Genomic DNA, 25,738 nt, shown 5'->3' with positions numbered 1-25,738 from the left:
CACAGCTGAGGAGTTTTTACCTCTTGAACCTCCTTCTGCGCTTTTCGAGCGGCCAGCTCCCCCCTTCTCTATGGTGCCTCTTATTGACCGCCCTCCAGCAGCTCCCCGATGCGTGGAAGCTTAGGCACTCCCCTCAAGTGGACCCTAAGAAGAAGCGGAAAGATATTTTAGATATCTAGGAGTCTTCTGGGCTTCCGGGGCATGTCGTGAGGCCTCTGCTTGCCTCCTGCAGCCCCTAGGGTGCAGATGCGTGTCTCTTGACCCTCGTCGTACGCAGTGCGCAGTCTATTTGCAATTCCTGCCGCTTCCCTTCTGCGCCGGTCGAACTCGAAGCCGAGGAAGCGGAGATCGAGCAACCACTTGTTGGCTTGGGTTTCATAGTCTCTTGTACCTTCACAAGAGCAGAATGTAGGGGAGGCCTCCCCGCCGTCTGAGTGTCTGTGCGTCCATGGAGCCTCCTTCCCCGCTGTATCGTCCTCGCCCCCACCCGAGCCCACAGGGGCCGTCTGCGAGCTGTTGAAATTTGAGGCACTGGCCCTAACCCCACCACTGTTGTAACTAAGTGTGGAGGTTGAAGTACATTCACGAAAGGAACTACTCGACTTTGACCAAGGGGTTGTCTGATCAGCCCTTGTATGTGCTGTCTCCCCTCGTTTGGAATGTGTTAGGAAGTTCCTCGCTCCTTTTTCTGAATGAGCAGCAGCAGCACCACCAGCAGCATGCGAAGCGATGGTCAGCGGCAAGGTGCTCGTCTCACCCCCACCTTGTCTGCCCAGAGTCTCTGCAATGGCCCCCGTAATGCAGGGAAGAGCAGAAGAGCTTTGATAGGAATTGGTGCCTCGAGAGGGCCTCCTTCGCCTGTCTATTCGCGAGCATACTTGAATCGCCCTTGGATTGCGCTGCGTTTCTGGAGGCCTTCCCTCCTCTTCCCAGTTGATGGACTTGAACCAAGGGTGCTGCCGTATACGGCTGAAGCCGAATCGGCGTTCTTCTTCGCACAGAAGGTTGCACAGGAGGTCTACTGCCTCCGAGGAGATTACACGTTCATTATTGCCTCCCCGAGGAGGCTTTTTCGAGGCTTCGTGCCCCTTAGAAACGACAAAGGGGGACGGAGGGATACGCAGGTGCTGCCGCCAGCTGCGCAACGTGCATAGCAGCAGCTCGGGGTTGCTGATCAGCTCACACGACAAGGGCAAGCCGTCGGATGCAGTGGTGGCGTTGCCCACAGCACCTGCTCCGTCCTCTCCTCCGCCCGCAAGTGAATCGTTTGTGGACCTTTCAGTAGGGGATCGGGGGCTCCCTGCGAGCACAGTGGTAATAAGCCCACTGGCCTCCCTCCCTGCTGCTGTTGAGTTGAGGCACTCCTGAGACACACGCTCCTGCCGATACAACAGCAGATGAGGCCGCCGCTCCTTGGGCTGCTTGCTGCGAGCCAGCATTTCGGCTAAGTTGAACCGAGCTAGGGGAGGGTGTCCAAAGAGACACTCGAAGAGAACCGCACCAAAACTCCACCAATCGGCTTTCTTTCCATATCCGGGGTTTCCCGTGGACATGGGTGCTTCAGAGTGCCTAATGTTTAAGGCCACCTCAGGGGCCATGTAGTGCAAAGTGCCGACAGCAGAACGCGCACCTTCTGCCCACAACTGCCGCAGCCGCCAGGCAGCAAAGGACTCGGGGGGGTCTTCTGGAGACATTCGCTCGCTGCCTGCAGATGCTTCGGGCGTAGTAGTAGGAGACGCCTCCCGAGAGCCCTCCTCCTCCGTGCGTGAGGCCTCTGTCTTTGGCGTGAAGTCTTGGCGCTCCCCCGCGGCCCTTTCGGTGCTTCCTCCGATAGCCGCTATCGGTGAGAGAGGCACAGAGCTGTCGACACTGCCGCTGCTTCCCCCTGGGGAGGAAACACTGCAGCACTCAAGAGCAGCATTAGGATCTGTCGGCGTGGTTGCCCACAGCGGACTCTTCCTCGCGTAGAAATCTCCAGGGCTTGAAGGGAAGGCCTTCGAGTTTGGCCTTGCCGCAAGGCCCAAATCTATGAGCTTGAGGTCCCCGTGTTTATCGAGGATTGAATTTTCCGGCTTTATATCTCTGTGTATAAAGCCCAGCCTGTGTATGGCATGGATCGCCAGTGCCAACTGAGCCGCATATCGCCGCGCCTCCTCTTCTGGCAGGGGCCCCCGATTCTGCACGAGGGCCCGCAAGGACGGTCCAGGGGCCCACTCCTGCATCAGAAACACGTGCTGCTCGTCCTGGAACGCCGCATGCAGCTGTACGAGGTGTCTAGACAGCCCTCCCCTAATCAAAACATGACGCTCCGCGTATAGCCGAGCGCAAGCGCTACTGCATGGTCCCCCCTTTCCTTTCCGAATAACTTTAAGTGCGAAGACTGACCCCGTTTGCTTGTGCCGAACACGCCAAACACGCCCACTCGCCCCCTCCCCCAAGAGGGCCTCCACCTGCAGATTCGCAGGCAGCAAGCGCAACCTGTGAGCCGAAAGTAGCTGCTGCCGCTGTAACAAAAGAAATCGACGAAGGAGGCTTTCTTTCTTCCTCCCCGACGAGATGCAGCCTGAGGCAGGAAGGGTTGACGGCCTGCGCACCGTAAGACAGCTGCTGCGCCTCTCTGACCCCCGAGAGCCGGCAATCTCTTTCGTGGCGTTTGGCCACTTGTATGAAGGCGATACGCGAAGTGGCGTGGGGGCAGCGTTCTCTGCGTTTACTAGAACATGTCCAGTCGTGGGTTTCTTCTGGAAAACCTCCCCCAAAGCTCCTGTATCTGTCGGGGGGGTGTCAGAGATCTGCTGCGTCATTCGGGTCATAAACGCTAACAGGCTCCTCCGCCGCCTTGTTTCGTATTCTTCGCGTCTCTTTCGAATTCCAACTGCCGCTTTAAAGAGCTGCAATTTCCATCCGACAGATCCTAGGGCTCCCTGCCTCCCGCCCTCTTCCCGCTTCAGACAAGCAGCAGAAGAAGAAGCATCACCGCCCAGTACTGCTGCTGTTGCTGCCGTTCTTGGTGTTGCTGCTGCTGTCAAAGGCGCAGCCGGATCGGAGCTGTAGCTGCAGCAACAAGCTGCTGTGAGGGGTGCAGCCCAGCCCTCCGCATTGGGTGTTGCTTGGCGTTCCTTAGGGTTTTCTGCAGTGTTGCGTGTTGCCGCAGAACGCAATTTAGGCGAGAAAAAGGAGGGGCGGCCTCCAAAAGCGGTTTGATCACCTCGTTGCTTAGCTAGCCACTGGTCAAGGAGGGTCCCTTGGTCGTGTGTGCTCCCACTAGAGGCTGCAAGGCCGTCCTCACAGAGCCCGCTAGGAGAATTTCTGCGGAGCGCCTCGGGTTGCACACCCTGCCGAATCCAACTCGGCGTCCCTTCTAAGAGCCAGGACGCAAGGTCCTCTGCCATTGTCTGTTTCAGTGGCGTTCTGCTGGGGGCGAAATTCGGCTGTCAGGGTGTTCTGAGGTAAAAGTGAAAAACCAGCGTTAGGACTAGCAGCCTGACCTTTTCTTACATAGCGATGCCCAAAACAAGACAAAGGATCCTAAAAAAGGACGCCCAAGGAGGTGCTCGGCTGCAAGGCGGTGGTCAGCGGGTTCTGCTCTAGGTGGTCTATGCACTAAACCCCACACACTCCGAGGAAAAACAGCACCATCAAGGTTGCAACTCCAATTTCCGTTTGTATTTAGTTGTTTCTAAAGGGTATTTTGCTTGCAATCGAGGGTCTGAGGCAGAAGGCTGAGAGCTCGCCTCGCCACTATTCAGCATTGGCGAGGAGGGCGTGGCGCGGTCGAAGATGATTTTGCTGCGCACTACTGCGCAAGAGCCTGTTGCGTTGCACTCCGGAAAATACAAAACACTTACCCTAAAGTCATGAAATTTGCCCGCATAATTATTAAAATGCAGAGTGGCACCAAATGGAGGGGTATTTTCTAGAAGATCGCACGCCCTGACGCGTCCAAGCGGTCCGCCGGGGGGAGGGGCCCCCTACATGCTGATCCTAGGGGCCCTAACAAAGGGTCTCCGGGTTCCTCGGTACACTGGGCCCTCACTGTACGAAGGACCTTCAAAAGCCCTTATCAGGCTAATAATAATACCTCTAGAATCGTTTAATAATTGAATTAAAGCACTTTTTGCGTCCCGGTACTCGATTTCCCAGATGCTTCCTGCGGCAGACACAACGAGCAGGGGCCTTGCAGCAAGGGCCCCCGAGCAGTAGGGGTCCAGTGGGCTCTACCGGTCGTGTCTTTGCACTTGAGTCAGATAGTCTTCCACACAGGAGGAGGAGCGTCGTTCCCGAGCCTGCGGGAGGCAGGAGGGCTGCCCAGCACTGGCGTCGCAGAGATGGCTGCTGAGGGAGGGCTTTCTGTCTCATGCCGACAGCTCTGACGGACAGCCGGCACACGCAGCCAAGCGCCTTCCCTCCCCCAAGCCTCCCGCTAAGGCTCAACCTAATTAGAAGGCAGACTGGAAAACTCAGGCTCCTGGATGCTGGCTGCCGCGAGGCTCCGAAGTGCGGCGACGGCCTGCGAGCTGCCGCAGTTGCCATGAAGCTACTGAGCCAGCATCTGCTGCAGCGCTTTGCCTGCCAGCGCGCATTTTTCTTTGTGTTGTACGTGCTGCTGTCAGAGCCCACTCAGGTTGCTTCGCTGCTACAGCAGCAGCAGCAGACAAGTGCTCCATCTCGGCTACCCGCGATAGGCCGCTGCTCGACGTCGCTCACAGCTCCTAGAAGCGGAGCTTTGGGTGTCATAACTGCTGCTTGCACCCCTCGCAGCGGCTCAGCTGCCTTCCTGGGGCCCCCGTGCGCGTTCGTGCTGCCATGCCTCGAGACTGCTGGGCGTCTACGAGGGAGGGCTGTGGCCTCCTCGCTGGCTCTGATGGCTCGCAAACGGGAGACGTCTCTAAGCCTTGCTGCCCTTAGGAAGGAGAGCTTTCCAGAGCCTCCCCAAGGAGAAGAGGAGGCTACAGTGCGGAGAAGAGTGGCAGCCTCTGCAAGCGTCGAGAAGCGGGAGGCGGGGGCCCCCCAACGGTCTAGCAGAGGCCAGGCAGCACCCACTGCACGGATCTCTGAGAAGCGTGGATTCCTCTGCAACGAAGACCTTCCAAATCATATGCCAACTCCGACTGCCTCAAAGCGGCAAGACGAGCGCCGCTCACGCACTCCTAAGAAAGCAGGACACCCAGTACGTCTCATATAGGGTAGTCGCACCGAAAATCAAAATGCCACTCTCTGGTTGTGTGTGTCTTTAGCTACATGTGGAGCCTCTGGATGTAAGGGCCGCTGAGACGCAAGTGCGGAGCGGCAGCACGAACTGCCCCTTGAAGGACTGCTGCTTTTCGAAAAATAGCTTTTTCATCTCTCTGTGTATCAATCGATGCTGCAGCCGCCGGGATCCCTCTCAGGAGGGGCCTCTGAGAAGCTTTTGGCAGCTGAGAAGATGCAACCACCGAGCGGCATTGCCTCTCAGTCCCCCCCGTTGCAGCAAGCACCCCGACAGCTCTCGCAAGCCGTGCAGCAGACACCGCTTCCAGCCACCTTCAGGGAGAAATCAGGAGCCGTAAGGCCGCAGCAACAGCAACAATTGCAACAACAGCTGCACGATGCACCGCCGAAGCAAGGCCTCTTGCAGGAAAGCCTTGAGCTGGTATCGTGGTTGCGGGAGACTCAGCATCCTCTCGAGGGTAAGCACTCTTTGTGCCTCTCGTGAGGCTGGAGCATCCAAGCACGTGCTGCTTAGGGCCTCTCGGCTTGCGCATGTAGCAACAGGGATCGTGTCAGGTTCTCATCTTTTATTCTTCTGGACCCCTCTCTTCGAGGCACTGGGCAACACGCCACTGGCTCGAGTCTTTTATTTTTATCTGATTGTAATTCTTGCACGCCTGCCGGGACTACTGCAGCCGTTCTGTACGGCGGAAGCGGCGGGGAGGGGGGAAGGAGGGAGAGAGGTGAAGGAGGGAGAGAGGTGAAGGAGGGGGAAAGTGAAGCGGGGTGAGGAGGGTAGGGAGAAAGTGAGATGGGGGAATGTGCGTTTCAAGATTGAACGAGATGCCTCGTGTATATATATATGTACGCAGGTTACGTGATCTCCAAGCGCGTATATATATATATATATGTACGCAGGTTACGTGATCTCCAAGAGTGAAACAACGGCCACCGTGCAGCTGTTGCTTCCTGCCGCAGTGCAGCAGCTGCTTCCCCCTCAGGTTCGAATTCCAAGGCGGCTTTTCTCGGCTCAGAGCCAGCCCCAGCAAGAGGCTTCTGCGATGTCACCCGTGCAGGGAGGACGCGGATTTTCTGAAAAAGATTTCCCAGGGGCCGTAGAGGGGCAGACGGCGGATTCCATCTGGAAGGCCTTGCACCCTGGAGACGCCCTCAAAATGCGCATCCTGGGTATGCAGCTGCAGGAGGAGGAGCAGCAACAGAAGCCACAGCGTTTAGGGCAGCAGGCTCCGAGAAGGTCTCCCTCTGTGCTAGAGCTTACAGTCCAGCCGCTGATTGAGGCAGATACCCCGTCCGTGGCTTCCCCTCGACTCTCTTCTCGACTGGCTCCTTCTGTCCAGGAGGCGGCTCTTGTTGAATCCATTCAGCGTGCGACAGGAAAAGATCAAGATACGCTATTAGAACGCCTGTGAGCTCAAAGAGAGGGCTGGGTGCGGGGGCAAGGGGGCAGGCCTGTAGCGTCCCTCTCATTCTCCCTCTTCTTGGTCCTTGCAGAGTCCAAGCGCCACACGGTGACCGCTGTCTTGGCTTAAAGCCTCCTTCTCGCGCTCTTCCTATCACCGAAAAAGCCCCCTTTGAAGGTAGCGCAGTCTGTCCGCGGCATGTCGTGCGTTGGTGGATCTGTGTGACACTTTTGTCTGACAGCGCCCACCAGGAAGTCTCTCGCTGGCTGCGCTTCCTGTCTCCTCCAACGGCCACCTGGGTATTGCCTGTGCCGCCTAAGGGGGAAGCCGTCGCCGCAGAAGGCCCTTTCTCTCGGCGTGCTGCTGGAGCCTCGAGGCTGAGGGCACCTCCCAGCACAAGGGCCTTAAGCTGCCGCGTTGTGGGGTGGCTGCCTCAGCGAGATGCGGTTGTAGTGCAAGTCCTGGGAGCTGAAGATTTCTGGCACCCTGCGAGCGGCATCCTGGGGAGCAAAGTCAATGCTAATTCCACCCCTCTTCCAGGTGCCTCGTTGTCTTTGAGCGCGAGCGCAGTCAAGGTCTCAGGGGAGGGGCAAGGGAATCGTCACCTTCACGATGAGAAGACTGCCGAGAGACCTCCAGAGAGACTACATGCCCTTCCAGCGCCAGCACAGACTCCACCCACTGACTCCGATCATGCCTCCGCTTATGACGCCGCACGCCTTTTCCAACGCGCCGAGAGGGCCTTGAGACTCGAGCAGCAAACTTCGCGTGACCCCTTGCTGCAAGAGGAACTCCTCGTGCAGCAGGAGGCGCTCGTGCAGAAAGTGCTGCCACAGAAGCGGGAGGCCGAGCTGGCGGCGCTGCAGCAGCTCCTCCAGCAACACCCCCACCTGCATGCGTACCATGCCCATCTCCACAGCTACCCCGATACCACGCAGGAAGACGCCGTCGGCGCGTTGGCTTTGTTGCCCGTGCGGGAGCTAGAAGCCTTCATGCGTGTCCGAAAAGGTAAGCGATAAGCTTCACATGAGGCCCAACAGGCCAGTGTGCAGGATCGGGAATTGTTCGTATGCATACACATACATACATCCGTACGGCTGCTGCGTCGCTGGACTGGGAATGCAGCCTTCCCGCATCTCGCAGCATCTGATTCTCTGCGTGGAGGCCTCTACCTACAGTGCTCTGCAAACATTGGGACTTTTACATTGAGCGAATGCTCCTGAATAAGTGTCAAGGGTTGTAGAGCGGCGGCGGGGCAAGGCCTTCTATGAGGTTGCAGCGCATGCATGAACTGGTGGGCGCTGTTTGCGGGACGCAGTTTCGCGAAAGGGGGAAAGAAGGGAGGGAAGGCTTGACAGTCCTGATTTTTCTGTGCTGTGCTTCTCTGCTTTTTTGGCTGTGCAGACTGGAACGTGCGTGACGACGTCCTGCGTCTCTACTTTTCGTCAGTTGAGGGACTGGAGGGGCCTCTCGGGAGGCCCCCTGTGCGTTGGCGGGGCGTCAGTGGCATCAGCTGCCGTAGAGACGGCGTACCCGGTAGCCAAGGACAGCCGCAGGTCGATTACTCGGCACTTTTGTGGCTCTCCATCTACCCCGCAGTCCCACTGGAAGTCGCTCACTTGCTGCTAAATGATATGCCCGTTCCGCATCTCGCCCCCGTCCTCCGCATTTACGAGCAGCGCCAGCTAGCAGAGCAGCACGAAGAGCACCAGCAATTGCTGCGGCACATTCAACGATATCAAGATGACTTAGCTCGGGAGCAAGCCACACGAAAGCGCCTGCAGGAGCAGCAGGGCAGCGAGGACGGCTCAGAGGGAAGGTCCAAGGGTGACTCTGAGCCGTCAAAACAACTGACAGGGAGAGGCAACAGGCCTTCTTCCCGCAAACAAGACGGCACTCGGCCGCCACTGCATCGAATTCCTGTGCAGCCCCTGTGGTGGGCAAAAGGAGACTGGCTGCATCGAGAAGTCCGCCTCTGTCAGCTCTTGGGGCCCTTCTTCTACAGGCAGCTTTTGCGGCTGCGACGCCAAGAAGAAGGCGCTGCTTCCACCAGCAGCAAGTATACACCTCTTTGTGATCCCCGGGGGAAACCCTTCGAAGACCTCACGAGTGAGGCGAGAGGGGGCCAAAGGAAAGACTTGGGGGAAAACAGTAGGAAGGGGGAGGGGGAGGGAAGAGAGGGTGCTCTCGCAGAGGTCATGTTTGCCGTGGTGGCTTTGAGTACTTGCCCAAGTGTGCAGGGGCTGCCATTTATACTCAAGAAAATACCCACCGCACTCTCTAAGTCTTGCTCTATGCAGACACACTGTTTTTTGAGCCGATACACAGGGGGGGTCGTAATATGCAGTGCCTTGTGTGTGTGTGAGTACGTGAGTGTGTGTGGCGGGGGGTGTTTATGTGTGTGGGGGGGGTTGCGTGCTTGTACCTTTTCTGTGGTCAGGTTGGGTGGCAATGCCTGATCGGCTGCACCAGCTGAGGCCCAGTTTTGTGAGGATGTACACCAATAAGCTGCGTACTGCACTTCAGCTACTGAAAACAAGCGACTATCCCAAAGTGCGTTTCGGCCTCCTGTGGTCCTTTGCAGCGTTTATCAGGAATAATTTCGGGTAACACCCGGCAGGAACCAGCAGCCTGAGCTTGGTCTCATGCGCTGTGTTCAGCAAGGACTCGCTGCGTATGTGTCGCATGAGCAGGCATTTGCAAGATTCCTTGCCACTGCGGACGTGTCCGATGAGGTCGTGGCTGCACGCATAGCAAAATCCGAGCTTCCAGAAGAGGTTCGTGGGCTCTTGCAGGCATTCCAGTTGCTTCGCCGGAAGATCCTCGACGGTCTGAGACGTCACGGTCCAGTTGGGGAGGATGCGATGCAGGGCAGCCACACTGACCCCACGGCGTCTCCGCGCTTTAAAAAAGAGGCGTCCCCTGCGAAAGTGGCAATCTTAAAGAATGAAGGCCAAGACGGGGATCCGGGCTTCGCGGATTTTGGAAGCGGAGAGAGAGGGCGTTCAGAGTCTCCCTTGATGCAGCTGCTGAGGCTACACAGCCGTCTGCGGCTGCAGCTGCGCCCCCAACAGCGCGCGCCTTCACTAGAGCAGTGGCAGCGGCAGCAACAGCAACGAGAGCAGTATCGGAGGAGCCAAAGGAGGCCACAGCAGCTGCAGCTCTCTGCAGCTGAAGAGGAGATCACGGGGGTAAGCCGCAACATTTTATCTGTGTGTCCGCATGCCCGCTTGTCGACACAGAGCGGTCTTAGAGGGGCTTGGGTTCAGGGCTCCCCTTCAAAGTCCTGTCATGCATGCATGCTGGCAGGCAGCACTGCTAGTCAAAGTCTCCCTTGAGGTCGCTTCCTAGCTCTGAAGCTATCCATTACGACACTGCTGGTGCACATGTACTTTGCGCTGGCAGGCTCCGGAAGACTTGCCTCAGTCGCAGCTGCATCCTTTGGATCAGGATGAATACGATCGAGTTGACAAACTCGCAGACGAGGTCGGGCAGCAGCTGATAGACAGTTCTCTTGTAGAATCAGGAGCTGCCCCCAACTTAGTGGGCACGCGTCCATCCTACAGCCAAGCATATCCCTCAGGCGCGATTCGGAAGCCAAGGAGCTTTTATAACTACATGAATGAAGAATTCCTGCCGGTTCTAGAGACTGACCCTGACGAGAATCTTATTCGACTTGCTGGGGGCCTTGGAGCTACAACCGCCCATGAGCTCTTCCTTCCCCTCCCACTACAGAGCCAGCAAGATTAGCTGCTCAGGCGATCTACCAAAGCGCTTGTCGGCAAATCACACTCTGCTCAACTTTCTAAGGTCTCAGTAGGGAGACACTTAACTCTAGACCCAAAGCAACCTAACAGGAAGTTCTCAACTATTTCTCTGATGAAATCCTTCGTTCCCCTAACCGCAACCCTTCGAGGTCCCCTCACAAGAGGCAGTGGGCAGATAGGGTACGCGTAAACGTACCTTCTAAGCACTATAAGCTTTCACAGCTGGCTGCACATAGCACCTACCGCACATGCACACAAAGCTAAGTCTTCTTATCTTGAGCCAACGCTACTCCCTATGAAGATAAATACGAGCAGCAGCGCATTTTCGTCGATTCACCAATCAAACTTCATTGATTTTTACTAGCGAAGTGAAAATTCTATGCAGCATAGCATCATTCGCTACAGTTACTCTACAGGAACACACGACGGCTCGCCTCATTCAGCTGACACTAAGGCTGACCTTACCTGCTACTGGATACAGCAGGATTTCGAGACACCGGCCTCGTTTCTCGTTGGACACCTTGTGTTTCTGCGAGGGGCAACGCGTTTTTGCACGGCTATTTCACAAAAGCTTGTCTGTATTTGCATGGGCTCACTGGATAGAAAGCAGGCAGCCACCACCATCCGCATCGTTGGTGCTTTGCCCTCCACTCCAGACTAATAATGTGTTTCTACTAATCCCTGCCAATGTTGTTCAAATGCTGTCCCCCGCGAACAGCTGTCATGCCTCGGTGTAGCATCTCCTCGTTGGCATCCACCAAATCCTGCATTCGATTCGTCTTGGCCTGAATGGGCCACGCAATATTTGAGGCTGTGCTTGGGTTCCTCCAGATCGCCACATCATGCTTGCCAAAAATTTGGAGCGCGCGGGGCTTTTGAGGTCGTCTAAAGCTGGCAATGTCGGGAAGTTAGCGGCCTTTGTGCATTGGACAATGTCCGAGATATATGCAAGGTATTTCTTAGTTCCGTCCGACAAACGATCAGACACTCCAGGTACTAGTATACATGCCACCGATGTATTACAATAGTGTCTATATTGTGTGCACCAGAACAATCCTCCCTAGGAGCATTTCGGCCAGCGCTCACCTCGTGGCAGCTCCCAATATTTGGCATCCCTTATTCAAAGGATGGCCGCCGTACAAGCTGGTCTCACTAGTCGCAAAATGCTCTCTCGTGCTTTGTTCTATTGCTTCGATGGGTAATTCTGGGGCGTCAATGCCGTACAGCTGTGTGAGGATGCAGTAGTTGTGTGTGGCCTCATGTGTGCCCATCCTCTCTTCCCCGACAAGCTCTAGTTTTGGGCCACAAGCGCAATCGATAATAGCCTTGGCTGATATGCTCACAGCACCCTTTACTGTAGAGTGACAATGCCTTGCATGGGAAGCAATATGAATCCATACTTGTTCGTCTGACAGCACTGGTACCAGGCAGACAGTATGTCTATCCACAATTTCGGTTACCAAGCCTGCGAAGAACTTTGCTTCCTTTTTTTGTCCCCTTTTGGTGTTTTTCCCTAGGTGACAAAGTGACGGCGATCAAGGAGCTGTGCAAACAGCAATGCTGGGAAATCACTCTCTTCCTCGCTTGAAAGTGGAGAGGCTCTGATCCCTAACATGTCCTGCAACTCACGGGGAAGCCCTGATATCCCTTGACGGCGGCGCTGGGCGTATTCTTGTAGTGCCAACATGTGCTGGTGTCTTGCGTATGCAAAGGCCAACTCTACAGATGCCAATGTGGCTGGCCATGCCAGCCCCCAAGGCAACCTTACATCGGCCACGTCTATCGGGGATTTCGCGTGTGAGCACATGGAATCATCCACGGTGGCATTCATGAGCAGATAACATGTTTCGCGTCGAAATGTATTGCTACAGCGGCACGCGATCCGGTAAATAGCTTGACATAGGCACAGGGATTCAGATGTCTCTCCACGTAGCTAAGGTTGTGTTTCGATCGTCCCGTCTATTCTCTGTGCCTATTCCACAAAAGATAGGTACAGCTTGCTTGTTGTCTGTGCACCGTCTACTTCTAAGTAGCATGAAGCTGGCAGTAGCATCCTTCCCGCAAAGCATTCTCCTGGATGTCGCGCACTTCGATCAGTACGACGCATTCTACAAGTAGATCAGCGGGCGACGAAGCTGCAGCCACACCCAGAGACTCTCCTGTAGCGTCCAGGTGCTGGCTGCCATAGGCATGACCCCGGCTAGCTGAGTTTATTTGCTTCTGTGCGTCCTTTAAGTTTACCTTTGGCGTGCGAATACGGTAGAACCGGAAGGATCTTACATCAGGGTCAGTCCTGGACATAAGTACACACCTCAGCTGCCACTGGACGGGTTCTGAAGTATCGACATGGGTCTGAACAGATATTGCAAGGGACTTTTCCACAGGACGCACTTTTCTGGCGTCTTCCACGCTGATTTCGGATCAAACAACTTCTTCCTCGGGGACCAATATACAGCGAACGAGCTCGCATCCAAAATCTTAACAACCGGCGCCCCATGGAACCCGACTTGGTTGTTCGAATTTAACAACTTTGCGATGCTGATCGCAAAGCAATTTAAAAGCTTTCCAATGTCCTTTTGCAGTTGTCCATTTCGCCCTAGCTGTATACACAGATGCTTCTAGCTTTTAGGAAGTTAGCCAATTGAATCTGACAGGAGCCAAGCCCTCCTCTATGGAGATGCCCAAGCACAGGGGGGATCTGTGGCCCAATGCACAAGTAGTGTGCCTCTTGGTTGTTCGGCTTCCGGCGAAGACAACATGAAATATGCACGTCATGGCGCTGTTTTACGGGCCTGACGGAGATGCTGGTCGCTTAGGAGTGTCGTCGGCCTCTCAGGCAGTCACTGCTGGTAAATACCACGCACCAGCATTTAGACACAAGGAGGCAACTCAAAAAGGGCAACCTCTAGTGGCACCCCTCTCAAAATTGCACAATGTGCAATGACATTGCCAATGAGTGGCTAGCACGATACACCTTTCCACATATAGTAAAGCTATCATAGGGGATCAGTAATGCCAACAGGAGCCAATCAACTTCAACGGTATCAAGACGAGGGCGAACGGCGGGGCGTCGCCAGAAAAAAGAGCCAGCCGGACTGTCCAGACGGTTACTCCACAGACAAATATGCGCAAGGTAGAGAACAGATGAGTTACTGCGATACTGAAGTAGCTTGAGTGATTACGCAACCCCTCCTGCAGCAGGAAATGGCAGCTGTAGTGGCATGTCTTTGTAAGGTACAGGGTGGACCTGGGAGCAGTACAAGGCTAAACAGTTGCTGCGATCATGTAAGTTTTGAATGCACTGCAGAGAACGTTTATCTCTACGAATCCGACTGAAGAAGTCGCAAAAAATAGAAAAACAAATGCTTGCTCAGAGTGTATCAGCATGTGTTGCTACTCAATCCGCGGTTACACTACAAACACTTTCCTTCCCGAAAAGCAAACAAAATACTTCACTATAGCCCTGGGGGATGTGGGAACAAGCATTTGACCATTAGGGCGATTTGCGATTGGGGTGTTTGGATCCATGAGTGTCATAGCCACTTACCATCCTACGTCCCCGGCATGAAGGTGTCATTGCAAATCAATAGGCGTGTTCAGAAGATTCTTCTGCAGCCGAAAGACAGCTATTTCTTGTTTGGGACAGCTCTCTGTAGCAGGACGTATGCGAGTGGAGCTACACTTGAAGCATTGGACGGGATATACTAGGGTTGGCACGCGGAATTGCACTAACCCGAGTTTCTTGGCAGCTCAGGAAATTGCGAGTTTCTCAGCTCCCACCTTGTTAACACAGAATAGCTCTAGTTGAACTGATAAAAGATAACGTAAATCGCAGTTAACCATGGAAACTTGGCCATGTGCATCGCAACCCAACATGGCACATTCAATGCCAAGAATGGAAAAGTAGTTTCTCCACATCGCATTAATGAGAAAAAGTACATGAAAGAGGCAGTGTCAGTGATTATGACAAGCACTGATTTCACTGAATGGGACCACGTGGTCGCACGTTTGTGCAGTCTCTTTCTCACATTGCACCTTGAAAACCTGATAGGCCAGCCACTTCAAAATCGTCTGTAGGGAATGAGTAACTTGCAATAGAGTAGCAAAGCAAAATGCCGGATTGTTCTTGCTCATAGCGTATGTTCTGTCCGATATTCCAGGGGGACTCGGCGTATTACATCCATGACTACAATGCGTATGGCCTTTAAATGGGCCCTTCATTTGAGAAATGCAGGCGAATTAAGGCCAACACACAAGGAATTCCAAGCACTCTGCACAGAGCTCCATGAAGATTTTGTTTAGTGGAAATGTCTAGGGATGCTACACTGAAGAGAGTATACTTGCCATTAGGTACAAGCGCATGTAAAACAGCTGTACTGTCTCAAGGATGCCTTCAAGTGCTTAGGGGTAGCAGGAAACTGGGGGACATAGCTGTAGCAGCATCTAGCAAGTGTTCCCTGCCGGGTTAGGAACCCCGTAGACACCTTTAAAAACTGCCTCAGCCAAGCGCATTAGGCTTTTCCAGTGGAATATGAGGCGCCAGTTCAGTAAATTTGGCTAACTCAGTCCGTGAAGTGGTGCACACTCTACATAATGAAAGCAGCGCAAGGGGACTGCGACGTGGTTTCAGAGGATATTTTGCACGTGAAAGGTAACTTGCATGTGCTACAAACTCAGGATGGTCAAAGAATTGGGTAAAGACTAGTGAAGCTTCAGAGGACTGGAAAAGATGTGTATTTTAGTGCAGCTGGCACAATCTTCGTATGAATTTTCATGGTGCGTTGCCCTTAGCCAGCCTAACAAGGCAGGGAAGAACGACCGCTCTTCATTTGTTCTCAGAGCCAGGGATGTAAAACAAAGCTGTACCGCCTTTGCACCGAGTTCATATAGAACGTTTCTCCGGAATCACCACAAGCACTCAAAGTGCCGATTCCTTTAGCTAAAATGAAGCTTGATCGACGAAAGCAAAGGACCCAACCGGAAGAAATACTACTCAAGTAAGCTAGACCGAACATTGAGAGGGTTGGGAGCAAGATGAGCGACCATGAGGGAAAAACTGTTTGCAAAATGTACTCTCATATGTTCTCCAAGCAGATTATTCGCTATTTAAGCACCGCATGTCGTGTTGTACCCATATCACCTGAGTTGGAGGAAAGCGGCTGGAAAGCTACGGAAGGCTAGCCTATATTGATGGCCTGCCAGTGCAACTTCTAGATGCGTGCGGCTCGTCATATGAATGACTACAGGCATTTGAGTTAAACAGTTCCCGGGAAAATTCAGCTATAAACGGCAACAAACGGCACGTTTGCAGTAGACCTTTAGTGCAGCTCTGCTACGAAGCCGTAGATGCAAACTGTACAGTTGAATATCGGACAATGTTCCACAGGAGCATGCAAGAACTCACACGCTTCTGACACTGAGGAGCCACATACGCGAGACCTCAAGCTTGCAGCCCAGTCTTTGTCCTACGAATTTGATTGCGTCAGCCACAGTACAAGGGTTCCGGTTCCTTTGCTCTGCTGGATCGTGTGCTTCCCCGCCAGCTCCGTCATTGTCGAAAGCATTCTGAACGCGGCCCATCATTAAAAATTCCTGCTGCAGAAGACATTGCTCCTCTAGGCAATGCTTTAGCCGTTTTTCAATGACCTTTGTCAGATCGACCGGTTTTGTTCCCCCCGAAGATCCTGCCGCACTTTTCTTCTGCGCAGCTGCTTCAATGATCGCGCGTTCCGTTTCCACAAATGAGTCAGGAATAGAGTCCATACTGATGAACCTGGGTTTGGTCGCAACAACCTGCATGGAGAGAAGCTTTGCAAGCTCGGCTACACGTTTGTGCAAGGATGCACATGCCTGTGTGTCATCCAATACAGCGTAGTGGATCTCCACAAGAGCAGCCACCGTGCCCACGCCAGCTTCGATTTCTCCGTGCACATAAGCACCGATGCAGGAATCGGCCGCAGCATCAATGCGTTCCACTGCTGTGATGACGATATTTTCCCCAAACTGCGTCGCAAGATCGACCAGAAGCTCCTGCACCGAAGCCGGTGTGTTGGCACTGCAGCTTTGAGCGCATGCGGAAAGTTGCGCTGAAGGTTGCGAACTCTTCAGTTGAGAAACTACACCATCTGAAGTGTCTGTCGGTCCTGGATCACCCTGAGTTGTATTGTCCCCACTTGAAATAGAATGGCAATGCTCTGCAAGGGCCTTGGAGAAGGCCACGAACTTTGGACTGCGCTGGACGAAGTCGGTTTCACAGTTCAGCACCACAGCACTCCAGCTGCTTCCTTCTCTGGATCCAACAACTGAAACAACTCCTTCTTGGGCATCGCGAAGTGCAGTTTTTGCTGCCCTGGCAATGCCGGCTTTTCGTAAGAAGAGGACAGCTTTCTCCGCATCCTGCAGCAGACAGTCGTAGGCAAGGCACTATACACATGCGACCTGGCTTATAGCTGCGCTGCCTAATGCTGCGCCCAAGTTCAGTGCTCCCACCGAGTAGGCAGTGGTCAGGGAGCGTTTTGAGGGAGGGTGGGTAACCGGTAGAACGCACCCACTCTGTTGCCTCAAGAGCCTGCTTGCAAAGCCCGAAGCTGACGGAAGTACGGTCTCTAAGCTGCTTTACAAGTGATGTAGCATTCGCTGGCGCCTTAGATGCGCCGTTTGCAGTTGGGGAAGCAGCACATGGTTTCACAGGAGCGTCTACGTGGGAAGCCTGCTGGCTCGGCACCCCGGGGCTTGACTTTCCGGCTGTATTCCTGGTTGAAAAATTGAAACATTGGCGTTCTTTATCTCGTATGCGTGCGGGATACACGTGGATGTGGGAGAATGAGGAAGTTGTGCTAACCAACTTCCGTTGCATCGACCGCCGCAGCGCGAGGAGCGTCGACGGCCGGCGGCTTGTGAGGAAACTCCATGACGCAGATTGTATCAACATTATCGATCGAAAAGTCCCATTGCATAACCCGAGTGTAGTAACAACTAGGCATGTACATGCCCAGGAGCCAGCAGCCGACAGAGGTGCCGTGGGGGCCCTAGGCCTTGGGTGCGCTGGTATAACAGTTACTAGCGAGGCTATCCAATTGCTTTATACCAGTGGTTCTGTTTGCGTTTTAAAAAGTGGCTGTGTAACCGACGCTCTAGCGATACAACCTTGGCATTCGAATGCGAACTAAGGGCACCGCGGGACGAAATCCGGCCGTTCTACGAACGCCGTGTCTGTACGGCCTAACTTTTCTCCCGTACATGCATTTACTGGCTGCATGCTCTAGATATTGGGTGGAGCCCAGAGGATCCATGGGTAGAACATTTTCACACTACGCATCTCCCAATCACCCGACTCGGAATGTTTTGCCTAAAGCACTCGGCTCCAGGGCCGGTAACAACTCATCACTACAGCGCAGAAAACCCTTCAAGTGGTCAAGACCCTTAAGCAAGACAGTCCCGAGTAGCAAGAAGGGTAGATTAAATAAGTGTTCTGCCTCGCAGCTGTGCGGTTTGGCTTCCGTTCCAGGTCCCCTATACACTGGTTAGTGCGTTGAAGAGGCAGTCCTGCGACTCTAAATTAACCCGGCAACATGCCGCGCCATAACCAACTGACTGCAGCACTTCAGGTTTACTGCTCTCCCCCAGCGTTCAGAATGTAAGTGACACCGCACCGGCCGCAATAGTTGCGGTTTTCGTGCTGTGCCATGAACACCCCGCTGCCGCAGGACTTAGCTGGGCATTCCTTGCGAAGACGGGTCACCTTATCGTTGCCATCGACCTTGTAAAACTTCAGAACCGCAAGTTTTACTTTCTTCTTCTTGTGTTTTTCCTTCTTTGGCTTTGTGTAGGTCTTTCTTTTGCGCTTCTTCCCTGCTCCAAGAAGCTCTAGGCTCTGGAAAATAGTTGCTTCCTACAGGCAAAGCAGAATCCATAACAAATCCAGCAGCACGCATGAAGGACTCAGTGTAGCACCATGCAACACATTTCCACAGCCACCAAGCCATTCAGCACTGGAAAACGATATACATTTGCACGTCAACTATAGGGGGCGCGAGAAGCAATCCGAAAAAAGCCGACCGTCCCTAGAAACACCGTACACGGGGCACATCAGACACGCAGCTCCGACGATATTCTTTCAATCAGTTTAGTAGCGAAATAACCAGATGACTCCTCAGTTTTCAGATGTCCCCATCTAGAGGTCATCATCAAAAGAAATCGCCGGGAGCGCTTATCGAAAAACACTAGCCACGGTCACAAGCTCACGTACATTGATAAAAAGGCCAATAATTCATTCAGACAAAACAGAAAATCCTCAATTTGGAAACACTAGTAAACAATATGATGGAGAAGTGGACAGTGCAGGCATACTGACGTACCTCCTCTACTCCTGCATCCTCGAGCGTTGCGGTGTCATCGAGGGCTAACACGCCGAAGCAGAGGCGCTGGAGAGAAGCAGCGACGCCTGCAATGCAATAGACGAAGAGCACAAAGAATGGGTTACAGCTTCACCGCAATTACCTACAGGGGTCACTCTACACAATCTCTGCAATAAGATTAAGTTCACGCTATGCCGCCTTGGCCTTCTGCACAGCCAGTTGGGTCCATCAGATAGCCTAAAGCGCTAAGTAACGAATTTCGTAGGTCAAGTCTACAAGACGAAAACCCCACAGCTTTAGGTCTGGGGCTGGGCAGGAACCGGCCCAGCCCGCGGCCCACGAATTGTGCAGTATTCCTTGGCAACACGAAGAATAGCAGCAGTATCTGCCCATCAAGTTCCCAGAAACTCGCAAGCCACAGGGACACTGAACAGTCTATCGGGAAAAATGAAATACCCCTCCCCCCACATGCAAAATGCAGAACAGTGAAGGGGCCTGCCGAGGGCGTTCCCGTGCATGTCCCTTTACCCCAACAGCTATTCCATAAAACTGCTCCAGCAGAAAGTATGGTGCCTCGAAATGCCGCGGGAACGCACCTAAGCGTGCCTCCAGGTGCTGCTTCAGCTCGAGCACAGTCGAGGTTGCCGAGACCTCGACAGGGAGGGATTCCCCCGCATATGAGCGCACGAAAACTTGCATTATGACGTACGACGGGGAAAAATTATGGATAGAGCCCTCCCAACGCCATTCTTCGGTGAAATGTTGGCATTAGGCCTCTCCCAGTGTGCGGGGCTCCTTTCCCAGGACCCCGCAGCTGCACTGCCGTCCAAGCCACTGTTGCACACAGTGCATGCAGAAACATTGTGCGTGCAAGGCCAGTAGCTTCTCCCTCCTTTTGCATAAACCAAATTCATGCCTGCGTTTTTTTTGATGCTCGTGCCCGACTTCCACTCACCAGAAGACGCAATGCGGCGCCATCCCCTAGGAAGCATGGCAATCCTGTAGCAGCCCGCATCCACCGTTGTTTGTGTACTCGCCTGCACCCCAGGGCACTTGAACTGTAAAACAATTTTAAATAACTGGTACATGTCCTTGTATGCTGGCATCTTCTGCAAACGTTCCATACGAGAGGGGAGCTGGCTGAGGAATTGCCGTGTACGATGCATTGCCCTACAGCACTACATCATGCGAATACGAGGCTGTTGAAGGGCACAAAACGGGTGTGAATTCGCAGCAACACTATTCATAGGAGAAAATAATAATTATCCCTGCTGCTATGAAAGCGATAAACTTATGAAGCTGCTCGAGTCGATAACATGCAAAGAGAGTAAACCTGCACAGCACTGTCTTTAGAATTCCCCCCAGTGTCTCCATAGTAACCTTCAGCTTGAAACCATCAGATACGATTAGGATCCAGGCATGGTTTATTTGTTCTAAAGACATACCCCGTATATTCGCTCTCAGGTCACCGGCCTTAAACAGGAAATGCACTTGGGCTAAGGGTAGCTGCTCCTTCTGACAGGCACCATTTAAGGTCTCTGCAGGGGAACAAGATCAAGACTGAATTTTACTGGATATAAAGTTGTTACACAGTCCGTAAAAGACATTTCTTTTCCTGCGGGCACCCTTTAGAGTCTTCGACATGAAAGCAGGAACAACAGGGTTTCGTGTAGCTGTGCCTCCAAAGCATTCCCAGGATTCACATTTCCTTGCGTATAGCGTATAGAACACATGCACAATAAAGATTCTTACTCTATCAAGCTAACAGCACTAAGCAATAGACAAGGTTGAAATATTTAAGCAACCAACTGTGCTCAGGACAGCGGAAGAGTTCCTGCTTTATCGACACTCCCCAAGCAGGCAGTAACACGAAAACAGTGCAAACGAAGAATACAAATGTGCCATCAATCGTCAAAATGAATTTGCCCGGAAGAAAGATACATGCAGTATTCAACAGCGAGCGAGGGACCAACTAACACGACTGCAGCGACGCAATGGCTCGCTGTCGTCGGAGTGTTGGAAGGTGGGCCTCCCGCCGGGAGATAACAGAAGAAAAGTAAAATGTGTGAGGGAAATTGAGATATGCACTAGCTCATCGGTGCATTCCCACCTCGCAAAGCAACATGTGCATGCAAATACAACTGATGCATGCACCATCGTCAATTTCAAAGGCTCACAAGAGACAACAGAAACAATGCACAGACCACATATCAGCGAGTGCCTGCACGTAAATTTGAGTATGGAGAATGCCTCTGCAATAATAATAACCAACCACTTTTGAAGCAATATGTATAAATGAAGGTAGCTACTGCAGGCACACCCTGCGCAGGGAGAGACAATTACCGGGGAATGCGAGGAGTACCGTCCATAGCAGCTAGCTTTGTTGAACAGGGCCGCAAATTCTCCCGCATGCAACTGGATCATTTTTCAATTACTGGGGCTAGGCTTGGTGACTCTAATTCACTAAAAGTTTTTGCCTACTTCGTCCTCGGCACTCAGTTCTAGAATCCCCACATCCAAGGCTCCCTATGGATCCTTTGCGTCCTCATGGGTCACTCTATTGCGCGGCGCAGACTGCGGATGATCAGAAGGCTTTTTCTAGGAACCGGTTTTTGGTAGCTCAATGGTATATCAGGTCGTCAAGAAAAACAACTGGCCTACGAAAGACATTGAGCCGTGAGAGGTTCTCAAATGAACCCAGCCACCTGGCCCCACGCTTTTTCGTCTTATTTTCTTTTGTTGTACAGCATTGTACTTGCCAATTCAGAAGGGAGTAATATCCAGGCTCAAAATACACAGCCGAACGCCGCTCCTCATAGTTACTTGTGTGTCTCTCTTGAGCTTTGTATACACATTCGCCTGCACTACCCAGCTGTTTCTGAGTCTTTCTGCTGCTACCGGTGGCTGATAAGCACGAAACGCAAGATCCAGGATGGGATAGGGGAAGGGCTATTCAGTGTAGGGCAGGAATGCGAGGACCAGCGGGTAGACCATTGTACTGTCGTATTTTTGAGCCACTCGGTACAAGAAAAAAATGATGCCAAGCGACTGGGCTTTACCGGGCAAACATCCTCAAATACTGCAGAGGGGTGCAGTAAGTGACCTCTCTCTATCCATCCGCCCCAGGATGGTTCGCAGCGGTGGTGTAGAAGTAAATGCGTACGTGGGTCATAAAGGTTCGCTAGACCGCGCCAACAAACATCTCATCCCTAACCGCAATATTACTTCTGGGGAACTTGTGAAGCTTCTAGAAAGGACTTAAGAATAAATAGGCGACCTGCTGAGCCGTGATAGAGCTGTAGCAAGAGATGATTTGACAATAATTGCTGGGTCCATCGACAACGGCGTACATACCATGTGGACGGTTGGTCTTCATTAGTCTTTTTAGCAATGAGTTTTACTGTTAGATTAGCTCAAATCATGCAAGGGACCAGAGGCCTTTGCAAAAGACTGGGTGTAAGAGCATTGCGCAGCTTGAGCTGCTGACAATCTGGGCATGCCACTGCATTCTCCTCTGCCCAGAATGCATCCCAGGCCACCGAAAGGAGTGTAAAAGTTTTTGCACTGTACTGTGAGTCCCAACGTAGCTCGAAATAAGAATAGCATATGCTTTGAGCGAAAAGCACTGCGGATCAAAGCGAGAATGTAAACACGGCAGAGGTCCGGCTTTGTTTGAAACACTGCACGTTCTTTTCGACGTGGGGTGTTTTGCTCGTACGCAATTTTTGATTTATCGATAAAAGAGGATGCATGCATATCGAAAGCAAAAGGCCCATGACCTTCGGATGGAGAGGTGGATCATCGGAGACACGAGCGGGTGCTCTGCACAATGGTGAATTGCCGGGGCATTGTGGCAGTGCTTCGGCTACTATACTTATAAAATGCCCTCGATAGACTTCACTGTCAGAAGTCGTACTGAAGGAAGAGCCAAACCACATAAAAAGGTCAGGGCACATTGAAGATGGGTGGTCGGGTTGGACAGTAGACTGATGCCCGTGTAAATATTAGCAGCAGTTCATCACCCCACGCCATACCGCATACTAGCACATTTCCCTGCAGTGGGTGCTGCAGCCCAGTTTTGGGGAAGTGATGAGAATGAAACGCAAAACTTTGATATTTTGGAGGGCGTTTTACAGTGTCGGAAGGGAATAGCATCCACCGCTACATTACTAGAATCGGTCGTCCGTGGAGTGACGCTCAAAATCAGGCAGCGCAGGTACCAAAAGAGTTGTAGTGGGCCTCTAATTGTCCTTGCTGCAGCATCAGCCTTTTCTGGAGAGGCTACATAATTTTTTTTCTTAATAAAGAAGTGAGAAGAGCGCCTATCTCGAGCAAGTGTAGAAATAGAATTTCGGTAACAAATGCAAGTCAAGATTCCTTTGGGTGCGTAGAAGACGCGCACTGACAGCTCCAACTTCTGTGGGATCTAGCTGAATTCCTGCAACAAAAAGTGAAACCCCAGAAAAACAACTGCTCTAAAGGAATGTGATAACTTGGTCTGCTAGTCCCGCAACAGATGAAGCGCACACCCTAAATGCTGTTAGAGTGTTCGAGCGTTTCAGCGGTAAATTAAGACGTCGTCCACGTAAGCAGCCATCCACTCCTCCTTGATAGACCCATCAAATACCCGTTGGTTCGACATTGTATCTCACCTAGGGCATTAACAGAGTCAATCGGCACCACCTTATGTTCGAGTTCGCAAGAGATATTATAGACTTCTGTTTGTGCCTGTAGTCTGGGTACATGCAGATTCGTAATAAAGTGGCTGTGCGGTCAAATGCAGAAAATTGTTTGTCATGGATTTCGCCTATTTGCCCCATGAGGAGCTTTAGCCTTACAATGGTCTTGCTCAGGAGTATTATGCTGGTACACATGCGTTAGCTACCATCGTTTTCCTGCACCAGTATCAAATTATGCCTGAAATCGCCTATCCATTTCTGCGCTCTGCTCTTTTTCAACATATTGCCCCCCTGTCATTCAATTTCCTTTTCATGCTGTGGACGACTCTGATATCACAGAACATAGCTTCCGGCTGATGCTCGATAGCTCAACGCGGTGCATTGAACGACCAGCAGATAGCTAGCCTGCTAGAAGCTCGTCTGTATTTGGCATATCCGCGAGCTCCTCGTATTATTTGCCCATCCCTTTCGTTCCTCTTTAGAACGTTCAAGCGAATTTCTTTGAAAACCCGGTTGCAAATCCACAAAGACGGGATTCGTGCTCAGATCATTTTTCTCTTCTTCAGAGATGTCCGAATGAAGGCTCTGACTCTCCTTGTGAGGTACCAGTTCTGAGCCACTCATCATAGATGGAACTAGCAGTTCTGAGAAGACCAGGAGTTGCCTGTTGCTAGAGCTCCCTGGCACACGTACTTCCACAGAGTCAAGCTGTGGCCACAAGCTCTCGGAAAAATTGGTGACCCATGGCGTACCTAGCATGCGTCATGGTGTACTGGTCGAGCAGAAAAGTCATGGACCGTACTGATGGAAGCAGCTACTGATTTGAAATCGCATTTGGTTGCTGGAGCCTCAGTGGAAGTGTATCCTTTTCTCTGCTTGCCAACCAGCCTGCTTTTGCTGGAAGCAGTCGCATTGCCCAAGTTCTTTGGCTCTTTGTATGCGCTTTCAGCCCCATATCCCCACAGTACTTTGTTTGTCCATGTAAGATTGTAGGCTGGGCCGTCTGACACGATCCACAGGTTTCGAGCTGGCCCCCGCACTTAGCTGAAAGCCAAAGACGCAGAAGCTGCGCTGATTCGTCCCTGAAATCCTCAAGTACTGCACCATATGTAAAATCGCCACGCTTTGATTGCTTACTCGCTAGTCGCCACCGAGCCTGCGAATATCTGATGTGACACTTCGGGTAAACTTGCTTTAATTCACTGGTAAAACAGCTTTCTGTCTGTGTTATGACTTTTGCAGATTAAAAACGTTTCCGTTTCTGGATACATCAATTTATCAACAGCTTCCATTGTGTGAGCTTTCTCAGTTTTTCCACAGCTCGCTGTTGAGCTGATCCTGGCATAAGCCACTGACTTACGGTTCGGCTGAAGGGCTGAGCTGTACTAATTTATGCCGACAAATACTTTTTTTATACAAATAGCGCAGTCCTTCAAATGTTTCTCCTCCAGTTGACATGCCGCAGTAAGCATTGCTTTGTTCATCTAGGGGTACAAGGCGGGGTACATCTACAATCTGCTTATGAAATTTTCGCCTGCTTGTCCATCCCTAGTGCAGTCACATTCTGTGGTCGGTATCTCCTCATCACCGCAACCAACAAAGGTTTATCGGATGGTAAATCATGCCTTGCTACCGGCTCTGGAGCTGGCATTCACATTAGCTTGCAGCCGGCCGTTTCTACCCGAACAAACACTGTGCCACCGTCTTCTTCCATCGCTAGAGAGCTTTTTCCCCTACCAAGTTGTCAAACTAAAGCACATTATTGAGTTAATCAATAACCTGATTAAAATCAGACAGATATAAGGAAGTTCGACATCCCACTGCATCCACACCTTGAGGATGAGCGGGGAACAGCTGCACAGAACAAGGCAGTGCAACCGACTGTCACGCTTTAAGTAAGGTCTTCCTACGAAAAAACCCAACTGCAGACTCAGATATAAACTTCTTAAAAAGTTCGTAACTCACTTGCATACAACATTGAGTCTTCGCCTAGCGAGTCGATAGTAATCTACAATAAGCAAGGTACACAGAGAGACAAACCGCCCAGTCTCCTCTTTATTCACTCCTAGTAAGATGTATCTAGTGTAATAGAAAGTGCCCTGGCGTAGCTTTACCAGCTACGGATAAAATAAACCAAGTCAACGATAATTAAGGCTGTACACTTTTGCAGCAGGCGCTCAGTGAACATAACTAGCTCTGAATGCTCCAAGTGCGTATACGGTACAGCTACGCGTCCTTTTAGTTGTCTGCTACCACTCATGTCGCGAGCTGAGTGGAGGCGTGCAAGGAAAGGCGGGAGATTATTTGGAGAACAGCTCAATAAA

The 25,738-nt window shown here is 52.2% G+C and overlaps 4 protein-coding genes and 1 pseudogene across 4 annotated transcripts; 1 reads left to right on the top strand and 4 right to left on the bottom strand.

The window, feature by feature from the left end:
- Positions 1 to 120: 120 nt before the first annotated feature.
- On the bottom strand, positions 121 to 3,392 carry LOC113147292. Its single transcript, XM_026337375.1, has 5 exons — positions 3,059 to 3,392; positions 2,954 to 2,998; positions 2,637 to 2,920; positions 369 to 2,504; positions 121 to 144 (listed from the first exon to the last, which is right to left on the bottom strand). The coding sequence occupies exons 1-5, from the start codon at positions 3,390 to 3,392 to the stop codon at positions 121 to 123; spliced, it is 2,823 nt and encodes a 940-aa protein (XP_026193160.1).
- Positions 3,393 to 4,864: 1,472 nt separating this feature from the next.
- LOC34620650 lies at positions 4,865 to 10,361 on the top strand. The gene is made up of 9 exons (XM_026337365.1): positions 4,865 to 5,170; positions 5,372 to 5,669; positions 6,109 to 6,616; positions 6,703 to 7,619; positions 8,016 to 8,720; positions 9,052 to 9,164; positions 9,305 to 9,512; positions 9,570 to 9,802; positions 10,017 to 10,361. Exons 1-9 carry the CDS (start codon positions 4,865 to 4,867, stop codon positions 10,359 to 10,361), a joined length of 3,633 nt encoding a protein of 1,210 aa, XP_026193150.1.
- A 738-nt stretch (positions 10,362 to 11,099) lies between these two features.
- Positions 11,100 to 14,296, bottom strand: LOC113147289 (annotated as a pseudogene).
- A 1,482-nt stretch (positions 14,297 to 15,778) lies between these two features.
- On the bottom strand, positions 15,779 to 17,289 carry LOC113147284 (elongation factor Ts-like). The gene is made up of 3 exons (XM_026337347.1): positions 17,220 to 17,289; positions 16,926 to 17,122; positions 15,779 to 16,774 (listed from the first exon to the last, which is right to left on the bottom strand). The coding sequence occupies exons 1-3, from the start codon at positions 17,287 to 17,289 to the stop codon at positions 15,779 to 15,781; spliced, it is 1,263 nt and encodes a 420-aa protein (XP_026193132.1).
- Positions 17,290 to 17,987: 698 nt separating this feature from the next.
- Positions 17,988 to 19,434, bottom strand: LOC34620648 (ubiquitin-40S ribosomal protein S27a). The gene is made up of 3 exons (XM_026337766.1): positions 19,332 to 19,434; positions 18,736 to 18,821; positions 17,988 to 18,269 (listed from the first exon to the last, which is right to left on the bottom strand). The coding sequence occupies exons 1-3, from the start codon at positions 19,432 to 19,434 to the stop codon at positions 17,988 to 17,990; spliced, it is 471 nt and encodes a 156-aa protein (XP_026193551.1).
- Positions 19,435 to 25,738: the final 6,304 nt, after the last annotated feature.

This window comes from Cyclospora cayetanensis, unplaced genomic scaffold, assembly GCF_002999335.1.
Source record: "Cyclospora cayetanensis isolate NF1_C8 unplaced genomic scaffold, CcayRef3 CcayRef3_contig_10, whole genome shotgun sequence".
Lineage (NCBI taxonomy): Eukaryota > Apicomplexa > Conoidasida > Eucoccidiorida > Eimeriidae > Cyclospora > Cyclospora cayetanensis.
Note: the sequence above shows the minus strand (reverse complement) of the source record. Positions and strands in the feature narration are given on the sequence as shown.

What these genes read in the sequence shown, in the direction of transcription:
- LOC113147292 (XM_026337375.1), bottom strand. Translation starts at nt 3,392, where the DNA reads ATGGCAGAGGACCTTGCGTCCTGGCTCTTAGAAGGGACGCCGAGTTGG. An exon ending in CCTCACAGCAGCTTGTTGCT is followed by an intron (nt 2,999 to 3,058) that starts GCAGCTACAGCT and finishes CAAGAACGGCAG; the next exon opens with CAACAGCAGCAGTACTGGGC. An exon ending in CAAGAGACTATGAAACCCAA is followed by an intron (nt 145 to 368) that starts GCCAACAAGTGG and finishes GCTTCTTCTTAG; the next exon opens with GGTCCACTTGAGGGGAGTGC.
- LOC113147284 (XM_026337347.1), bottom strand. Translation starts at nt 17,289, where the DNA reads ATGGAGTTTCCTCACAAGCCGCCGGCCGTCGACGCTCCTCGCGCTGCG. An exon ending in GGTCGATGCAACGGAAGTTG is followed by an intron (nt 17,123 to 17,219) that starts GTTAGCACAACT and finishes CCAGGAATACAG; the next exon opens with CCGGAAAGTCAAGCCCCGGG. An exon ending in CTCTTGAGGCAACAGAGTGG is followed by an intron (nt 16,775 to 16,925) that starts GTGCGTTCTACC and finishes TGTCTGCTGCAG; the next exon opens with GATGCGGAGAAAGCTGTCCT.
- LOC34620648 (XM_026337766.1), bottom strand. Translation starts at nt 19,434, where the DNA reads ATGCAAGTTTTCGTGCGCTCATATGCGGGGGAATCCCTCCCTGTCGAG. An exon ending in GCACCTGGAGGCACGCTTAG is followed by an intron (nt 18,822 to 19,331) that starts GTGCGTTCCCGC and finishes ATTGCATTGCAG; the next exon opens with GCGTCGCTGCTTCTCTCCAG. An exon ending in AGGATGCAGGAGTAGAGGAG is followed by an intron (nt 18,270 to 18,735) that starts GTACGTCAGTAT and finishes CTTTGCCTGTAG; the next exon opens with GAAGCAACTATTTTCCAGAG.
- LOC34620650 (XM_026337365.1), top strand. Translation starts at nt 4,865, where the DNA reads ATGGCTCGCAAACGGGAGACGTCTCTAAGCCTTGCTGCCCTTAGGAAG. An exon ending in CTAAGAAAGCAGGACACCCA is followed by an intron (nt 5,171 to 5,371) that starts GTACGTCTCATA and finishes TCGATGCTGCAG; the next exon opens with CCGCCGGGATCCCTCTCAGG. An exon ending in GATACGCTATTAGAACGCCT is followed by an intron (nt 6,617 to 6,702) that starts GTGAGCTCAAAG and finishes TGGTCCTTGCAG; the next exon opens with AGTCCAAGCGCCACACGGTG.